General features: G+C 64.6%; 5 protein-coding genes across 5 annotated transcripts in view, besides 3 other annotated features; all 5 read left to right on the forward strand.

Annotated features, from left to right (window-relative positions):
* Positions 1-3, forward strand: part of TraAM80_02027 (putative helicase) — a gene marked incomplete at both ends in the record, with an annotated part of 1,905 nt that extends 1,902 nt beyond the window's left edge. Inside the window, one exon of the mRNA XM_029379047.1 lies at positions 1-3. This exon is cut by the window's left edge and continues 1,902 nt beyond it. Within this exon, the coding sequence (XP_029241103.1) occupies positions 1-3 (3 nt within the window).
* A 385-nt stretch (positions 4-388) lies between these two features.
* On the forward strand, positions 389-2,491 carry TraAM80_02028 (putative helicase; the record flags this gene model as incomplete). The annotated part of the gene is made up of 1 exon (XM_029379048.1): positions 389-2,491. One exon carries the CDS (start codon positions 389-391, stop codon positions 2,489-2,491), a length of 2,103 nt encoding a protein of 700 aa, XP_029241104.1.
* Positions 2,492-2,496: 5 nt separating this feature from the next.
* Positions 2,497-2,535: a microsatellite.
* A 151-nt stretch (positions 2,536-2,686) lies between these two features.
* Positions 2,687-2,729: a microsatellite.
* Positions 2,730-2,952: 223 nt separating this feature from the next.
* Positions 2,953-3,867, forward strand: TraAM80_02029 (HUS1 checkpoint protein; the record flags this gene model as incomplete). The annotated part of the gene is made up of 1 exon (XM_029379049.1): positions 2,953-3,867. The coding sequence occupies one exon, from the start codon at positions 2,953-2,955 to the stop codon at positions 3,865-3,867; it is 915 nt and encodes a 304-aa protein (XP_029241105.1).
* A 324-nt stretch (positions 3,868-4,191) lies between these two features.
* TraAM80_02030 (tryptophanyl-tRNA synthetase) lies at positions 4,192-5,532 on the forward strand (the record flags this gene model as incomplete). Its single annotated transcript, XM_029379050.1, has 1 exon — positions 4,192-5,532. The coding sequence occupies one exon, from the start codon at positions 4,192-4,194 to the stop codon at positions 5,530-5,532; it is 1,341 nt and encodes a 446-aa protein (XP_029241106.1).
* A 138-nt stretch (positions 5,533-5,670) lies between these two features.
* Positions 5,671-5,699: a microsatellite.
* A 52-nt stretch (positions 5,700-5,751) lies between these two features.
* On the forward strand, positions 5,752-8,241 carry TraAM80_02031 (uncharacterized protein; the record flags this gene model as incomplete). The annotated part of the gene is made up of 1 exon (XM_029379051.1): positions 5,752-8,241. The coding sequence occupies one exon, from the start codon at positions 5,752-5,754 to the stop codon at positions 8,239-8,241; it is 2,490 nt and encodes an 829-aa protein (XP_029241107.1).
* Between the last annotated feature and the right edge of the window lie 19 nt (positions 8,242-8,260).

Genomic DNA, 8,260 nt, shown 5'->3' on the forward strand with positions numbered 1-8,260 from the left:
TGAGGCGAGTGTACGCGAGGAATTGAGTCGTCTGTTGGAGTCGGATGCCGCAAAACGACATGCCGCAAAACAGCATGCTGCGCGGCTCGTCGCCAGCTCCAGCCTGAGCCTCACGAGAGACCTGAATGAGTCCTTTCATGACCTGGCGAAGGCCTTGCTGCAGGAGAGGCGACGCGCGGCAACAGCGGACAACCGATGCGGCAAATCGGCTAGTTTGTCCGGGCGACTCGAGAGCCGTGCGGGTTCGAAAAGTTGCGTCAGCGCCACCCTTCAGGACCGCGCATCCCAGTCTTCCTTGGGGCACCTTGTTCTCTCTCCTTCCGAGGCGGACCAGCGCAGCTTTCTTCCTTTCTTGTCTTCGGGGGAGAAGGCGCCGTTCTGGTCCCCCATGGCGGAGGCGGGGCGACACGCTTTCCGGGATTCCATGACCATGGAGGAGCGGCGAGCCGCAAAGGAGGCGGCAGCAGCAGGCCGCGCTGGTTCTGCGGACCCCTACGCCCGTCTCCCTCCACTGCGGGGACCCGACGACGGGGAGGCAGTTGCACTCGGACCAGGGCGGGACGGTTCTGGACGCGGGGGGCCCGCATCCGCTGGCGAGCCGCACCGCCGAAAGAGGTGGGGCGGCGCGGCTGCGTCGAGTGAGAGAGACCCACTCGACGCGACGCAGCCCCCCGAAGGCCGGAGTTCCACGTGGTCCGACGGAGGAGAGCGAGAGCAGGGTGACCTTCTCTTCTTGTCCAGTGCGGATGGTGACAGCGGTGACCGGCAGTATGGCGGCCCGGAGTGGTGGAAGCAGCAGCGGCGGCGGCCACCGCTTGGCGCGAAGGGCGGGTGGGTCCCTTCCGAAGCGGAGGAGGAGGGTGATGATGACGGTGGCCGGCGCTCTTCGGAGCGGCCCGCGGAGGGAGCTGGCCTAATCGATTTGTTGAATGTCCAGCGCGAGCCACGACAGCGAGGAAGGGGTTTCCGACGTGCCTCTTGGGCTGAGAAAGGCGAATCCAGCAGCGAGGCAGGGACAAGGTCCACCGCACACTTTTCACCGCAGTGGTCGCTGGATCACGCAGAGGGTGGCTCTGTTCGGTCGCGTCCGAAGAAGGTCCCTCGCTTTTTGTACGACGGCAAACCGGGGAATAGCCTGAATGCCAGCACGAGCAGCAGCGGTGGCCCGGCGCGTCGAAGAAGGGCGCAAATTCCACCGTTTGTGAGGAGGCCCAAGAATAAGCCGGTGGGGCCAGTGATCGCGGTCGCCGACGACGGGAACGAGACCGACCCTGGGGAGCTGAGCAGCCTGTTCGGCAATGACGACGAGGACCTGACGCTCTTTCTGGCGACGTTTCCCGAGGAGGTGCTGCATGTGCGGTTACGCAATGAGGCGAGGGGTGTGCTGGGCGAGCTCAGGGACGTCAGCAGTTTGCTGGTGAATTATGCAACCAACGTGCGGCATCGGCTGCCCGAGGGGTACAAGACATCGTCGCCGCGCGAGAGCATTTCGTCCGCGACGGCCATGGCGCAGGCGGAGGATGAGCTAAAGATGAAGGTGAGCGTCGACGAACTGCGGCAGCGGTTTGAGACGGAGGGACGCGAGGAGCACGCGGAGCTCTGGCGAACGCTGCAGGAGCTGCGTCAGAAGGTGGTCGAGCAGGAGGCCTTCCTCAAGGAATCCTTGATGGATGTCGCGAATCTGTCGCGGCCCGCCGCCGGTGAGGATCGCGACGCCTTTGCCATGAGGCTCACGCGGGAGGTGAACGAATATGCCAAGACCCACCGCCTCGACCAGAGACACCTGGTGGGGAGCACCGACATGAAGGAGGACTACACCGTCGCCGTGCGGACATTTCTTGAGAGCTTTGCGCTGACGCGCGGCAGACGCCCTGGCCACGACGTTGGCTGCCAATGTAGTCCGGAGGACCTCGGCTATGTGGATGAGGAGCTCCGACGCATGGAGGAGGGGATGGAGGACCTTTACTTCCATGCGCGTGGGCTGTTCAGCGCGATAAAACTTACTATTATTGCGGTTGGGAGCATCATGGGGTTTCACGCCTCACTTGAGCTGGAGGCCACGTGCAAGCACTGCTTCTACATATTTGAGGACCCACGCACGCTTTGGCCGTGCGGTCACACCTTCTGCCAGCAGTGTCTTCCCTTTATGTTCACGGAGCAGGGGGAGCTGATATGCGGGGAGTGCGGCTCTCTGTGCCAAGTTGGCTACACACCGAACCTTGCACTGGAGCTGTTGGCTAGCTACCAGGCCACGCAGCGCACCGACGATGACGACGACGACGACGACGACGACGACGATGAGGAAGTAGGCTGCGTGGCGCAACGGCGCACGATTGAGGGGGCGCTGGCGGCGATGCTGAAGGACCTCATGAGCACGCAAACCACAAGTGCAGATGCGCTGCGAAAAACGGCGGGGGGGAGGTCGCACAGGGTGTCATCTGCCAGGGCGGCCGGGGCGGCGGCGCCTACTCCGCTGGGTCTCGCTCCGTGATTTCCGCGGGCGTGGCGGGAAAGGCGAGGCAAAGCGGGGCGAGGAGCGGGAAGAGCCTTCGTGCCCCGCGATGTACATGTGATGGGGAGGCTCGCAGCCGCCTCTGGCGAGCTTTCGTGTTTTTTCCTTTTTTTTTGTTTATTTGTGTGTAGGGGGGAGTGGCTCTTCCCGTCCCATCGGCGCGCACGCCGGCGCCCTTTTTTCTTTCCGTCTTGCGCTGCCTTCCCTCCTTCCTCCCCCCGTGGGGCTCTCGTGGCCCGGTCCCCGCCGGGGCGCCGTGCGGACGGTGTTCCTCTCCCCCTGCACCTCGCAGCTGCTGCGGACGACTGCCGTTGGGGAGGGGGCGCGTGGTTTCTTCGCGCGCTTTCTCGGCTGCCTCCATCACCACTATTTTTTTTTTTAACTTGTGGCGGTGTTCTGCGATTCCTTTTGCCTCTCGTTCTCGGCGCGGCAGGTGGGTGATGAAGTTCAAGGCCACCGTGCGTGACCAGCGCACCTTCGCCGGCGTGTGTCAGGCGTGCCGCAGCATTCAGCGCCGCTGCGTGATGAAACTGCACCCCGCACGTATCCGCTTCTTCACGAGCACGCAGGTTGCGGACGGCATGCAGGTGTGGGCCAGCTGCCGCACGCAGTCCATCTTCGGCGACTTCCAGTGCCAGTCGCAGCGGCAGGACAACGCCGTCTTCTGCGAGGTGGCGGACCTCTCGCAACTTCTGCACATCATGCGCCAGGCGGAGCGCTGCCCAAATGCCACCATCAAACTGACGAAAAATGCGGCGAGACGGCCGGCGCTGCGTGTCTCGATGCAAGGTGCCCGCCCACACCTTGACATCAGCTACGACGTGCCGGTGCGTGTGCTGAGCGAGATGGAGGTGCAGAGCATCAGCGCCCCGCCGCTCGAGAGCGACGTCGTGCAACTCGTTCTGCCGGGCCTTACGGAGCTGTCGATGTTTGTCGACAAGGTCCGCTCCACCTCGTGCGAGCGCATGACGTTCACGGCGCGGGGCAACCAACGGGCGGACGGCGCCGCTGCCGCCTCCTGCACACTCGCGATTGTGGCCGAATGTTTTCTTGCCAGCTTCGCACTGAAATACAACTCCGTGCGACTGTGCGGGCGCGAGGGAGACGGCGACGCGGGCGGTGACTGGGAAGGCGTCAACAGTGGCGGCGGTGGCTCCGACAGTCGCGACGACATGGCGATGGTGCACGCCTCGGTGTCGGTGGAGGTGAAACGCTTTGCGCGGTTTCTTGGGGTCAAAGAGGTGACGCCCCTCCAGGTGGTGCTGCACCTCGTGGATGGGAAGGCTGTTGTGCTGAGCGTCTCCGCGTCCGGCGGCACGACGCTGGTTGGTTACATGCCTGCCATGGCACAATGATCGCCGCGTTTGGGTTGCTGCGCATGCCGCTCCCTAACACCTTCCCCCTTGCGCGGCGTGTGCGTGCATAGCAGCCGTGCGTGGTTGCAACTGTCTCTCGCTGCACGGAGGGTGCGCTGCATTCGTGGATTCCGGCAGGGGAGGGTAAGGGGCACAGCACATGCTTTGGCTTAGCTTTCCTCTTGCCCCACGGGGAATCCCGTGGTGTTTGTTATCTGGACTTCGCGTTGCCCTTTCTCTCTCTCCCTCTCTCCGTCTTGGTCTTTGTGTGTCCGGTGTGTCAGTGTGGTGCACACAGGGGGGAGCTGCTTGGGGTTTTCTGCGATGCGCCGCGTCCCACGCTCTGCCGCGCCGTTGTTTGCTGCCACGCGACGTTGTGCCGCGACGCCGGGGGAGGCCCCCAGCAAGGGATGCAACGAGGAGGATGTCGTGACGCCGTGGAGTGTTACCGCCGCCGGGCCGAGGGGCGTAGACTACGGCCGCGTCCTCACGCGATTTAGGTCGCAGCCCGTCGATGCGCCCCTCCTGCAGCAGCTGGAGAGAGTTTGCGCCGAAAGGGCGGGACGGGCGCAGGCGACCAGCCCCGCGGAGGAGGCAGTGGGGGAGCCAAAGGCATTACACCACTTTTTCCGCCGCGGCATTGTCTTCTCCCACAGGGACTTTGGGGACGCCCTCGAGTGCGTGCGTGCGTCCTTCACGACGGGGGCACACCGCGCGTACTTGTACACCGGCCGTGGGCCGAGCGCGCGGTCGATGCACATTGGCCACGCCATGCCGTTTCTCCTCACGCGGTACCTGCAGGATGCGCTTGGTCTTCCGCTGGTCGTTCAGATAGCCGACGATGAGAAGTATTTTTTCCGCGACATTCCCGTCGGCGGGACGAAGGTGAGCGAATTGGCGGTGGAAAACATAAAGGACATCATCGCCTTTGGCTTCGACCCGCGCAAGACGTTTATCTTCTGCAACACGGCGTACATGGGGGACATGTACCCAACCGTTGTGCGGGTGCAGCGCATGCTGACGCTGAGTGCAGTGAAGAATACGTTTGGCCTGAGGGACAGCGACAATGTGGGGAAGGCGGCCTATCCGGCGGTGCAGGCCGCGCCGTGTTTTAGCAGCGCCTTCCCACGGGTGCTGCGGCGGCCAGCCGGCGAGCCACCGCTGCAGTGCGTCGTTCCTTGCGCAATCGATCAGGACCCGTTTTTTCTCCTGACACGCAACGTAGCGTCGCGTATGAAGTGCCGCGCCCCCGCACTGCTGCACACGAAGTTTCTCCCCGCGCTGAAGGGGCTGCGGTTCAAGATGAGCAGCAGCGCGGAGGCGAACGGTGTCATCACGCTCCACGACACGGAGCAGGAGGTGCAGCGGAAGATGCGCAGGGCCTTTTCTGGCGGGGGTGGCACGTTGGAGGACATGCGTGGGAACGGCGCCAACCTGCACGCAGATGTGGCGTATCAGTTCATTCGGTTTTTCTGCCCCGACGACGATCTCGTCGCGGAGGTGGCGGCGAAGTATGGCAGGGGTGAGATGCACAGCGTCGCGGTCAAGGACCTCGCCGCGGATGTCGTCGTACGGCACGTCTTGTCTGAATGGCAGGCGCGGCGGGCCAACGTCACGGATGCGGACGTGGAAGACTTCACCGGCATCCGCAACATTATGCTGTGAATGCCGGCAAACGAGAGCGACGGGGCGGGGGAATGCGTGCTGGTGAAGCGGGTGGTGTGGCTGACTCTGAGGCGTGTGGGAAAAAAGGAGGAAGAAAACGAAACACCTGTGGAGGGAGGGGGGGTCGTGTGTTGTGATTGCTGCTCCTTCTGCTCCTTTGCTGCTGCCTTTGCCGGACTTCGCTTCCCCGTGCGTTTGAAAAATGATTAGTTCACACCAATGTTTTCTGAGGGGGCGTGGGGCTGCGCAGAGTCGGAGCCGCACCGCGGTGACGCACACCGTGGGCGGGGAGGCCGCAACTTCTTTCGATGGAGGGGGGGTGCGAGGCAGCGCCACGGGAATGGCGGTGTGCGCGGCGTTGGCAGCAGCGGCCATGCAGACGGCTCTGCCGCCGCTGACGCTGCCGCTCGGGCCCGTGCGGCGGTGCAGGAGCGCTGCACTCGGTCCGCGTTTTGCACGGCATTCCCGCACAACAGTAGAGTGCGTGTGCGTACCACGTGCCACACACTCGATGGGGTTGACTTCATTGTGGTGGAACGCACGGTCGTTGGCTGCGACGACGTGGTGTACCGTGCGAACCGGGAGGTGTGGGAGCATGTCCCTTGCGGCCAGGCACGCGTCTTCGTTGCGGGGCCCGGACAGCAGGGCCCGCCTCAGTTGGTGGCGGCTCTTCAGGGACTTCGGAAGTTCGGTGAGTTCGACGCGCCGTACGGTGTGGCTCGCGAGGCGCCTGTTGCGGCGGTGGCACTTGAGGCGATCGATGGGGAGAGCGGCCACGTGGCTGCCTTTGCGCACGATGGCGAGCGCTATTGGCTGGTGGGCACCGATGAGGTGCACATGTTGGTGCGCTTCGGTGTGCCGGAGGAGGATCTCGCCCTCTGCGGTGGCGATGCGGGCGTCTCATGGCGCGCCGCGGTGCCAAGGCGCGTGGTGGGCGTCTGGCGGGACACGTTGCGTGCACTTCCAGCGGGGGCGGTCGTCGCTCTACACGACTACCTGAGCACCACAGGGTACACTGCATGCTTTGCGGCCATTCTGCGGGAGTCTGGGCACCTCGTCGACTACGGGCCCTGCGAGACACTAAAGTTCTATGCGCTTACTCACCGCGAGGCGGCCTCGGCGGCGGCCCTCTGCGTCGACCCCGCGATCAGCGTGGAGGCGCTGCGGTCCTTCGGCCTCAACGCTGTGACGCCCCAATTGTCGGTGGAGCTGGCGTCAGGCGAGTACGCGGCCCTGCGAGAGGACGTCGCGCGTCGTCGCAACTGCAAGGGTGCGGTGATGTACGGCTACGGCGGGGCAGGGGTTGTGGTGCGGATGTGGAGGCTTCGATCACACGCATTCGCAATGGAGCGGGCGGTGCAGGAGGCCATCGTGACGCACCGTCTAAGCGGCGCGGCACTCCGCTCGAGGGTCTCGAAGAGGCTCGCTGGGCTGCCGAGGGAGGTGCGCCGGTGCCTTGGCGACTGGGAGGCGACGCGTTTCGACTGCCTCGTGCAGTTTGCAGCGTGGCTGCATGTGACGGGGCGGCAAACGGCGCAAACGGACCTCGGCGGGCTGCAGGACCTGCGTCGCCGCTGGATCGCGCTGCAAAACCAGTGCGCGCGGTGCGTCGCCGCCGATGCGCACCTGCGGTCTTTGGTGGTTCACTACGAGCCGTCCGCTGGCGACGTCGCCACCAGCGATCCGGACGTCGTCGTCTGCATTGGCCCGCAGGGTTGCGGCAAGTCCACCTTCTCCCGCGCCCTGTACGCGCTGCTGCGACAGGCCGGTTTTTCGCCGTGCTGGGTCAACCAGGACGAGGCCGGCGGAAGGCGGCAGTTTCTTGACGCCATTCGGCGCGCGCAACACGAGGGCTACACGCACCTCATCATCGACAAGATGAACCTCGACGAGGCCGCGCGCGATGACTACGTCGGTCTTGGCCCCAAGACCCTGGCAGTGGCATGGTCGCACCCCGGTGGCACGGAAGCGCTGGTGGATGTCTGCTTCGACCGAGTCTGCCGCCGTGGTTCCGCCCACCGCACTTTCAAAGCGGACGGAAGCGAGGGGCGGGGCGTGCGCAGCATACTTCGGCGCTGCGCTGCGCAGTACCGCCCACCAACAGAAGGCCTGTTCGTCGAAGTCAATGTGGCAGACGACACAGCCACCGTCGTGCGGCGCGTGTGGGAGGAACTCTCCACTCACGGTACGGCAGACATGCCGGAGCTCCAAACACTCGATATGGCCGCCGCGTTGGGGGTAGCGAACGCCTATGAGTCTTTTCTGCGTCTTTTTCCCCGCCCCGTGGAGTACGCCGCGATTCAGATTGCGTCGCCCGAGCAGGTTCTTGGGCTGGTGCCGCCGGAGATGCTGGACGGCAAGCAGGTGCAGACGGCCTTCCATGTGACGACGCTGTACATTGGCCGCGGCGGCTGCAAGGACCCGGTGCTGCTGCAGCAGCTGGTGAAGCTGCGTGGTGCGTCCATTCAGCTCACGCTGGTGTCCGTCGTGTCAGACGCGAAGGGGACGGCGATCGCGGTGCGCAACGAGGGGGAGTTCCCCTGCAAAAACGCTCATCCACACATCACCGTTGCGAACGCGCCGGGTGTCCCGGCCGTGTACAGCAACGAGCTGCTGGACGATTCGCATGCGAGCGACCCGTGCCGCGCCGTCGTTCCCCTCCCCGCCGGCACCTGCATTTCCGGGACATTCGGCTTCGCTTTCCACTGACCGCCGGAGACACTGCGGT

Source organism: Trypanosoma rangeli, assembly GCF_003719475.1.
Source record: "Trypanosoma rangeli strain AM80 chromosome Unknown Tra_15.4_contig_00044, whole genome shotgun sequence".
NCBI classification, from domain to species: Eukaryota; Euglenozoa; class Kinetoplastea; order Trypanosomatida; family Trypanosomatidae; genus Trypanosoma; species Trypanosoma rangeli.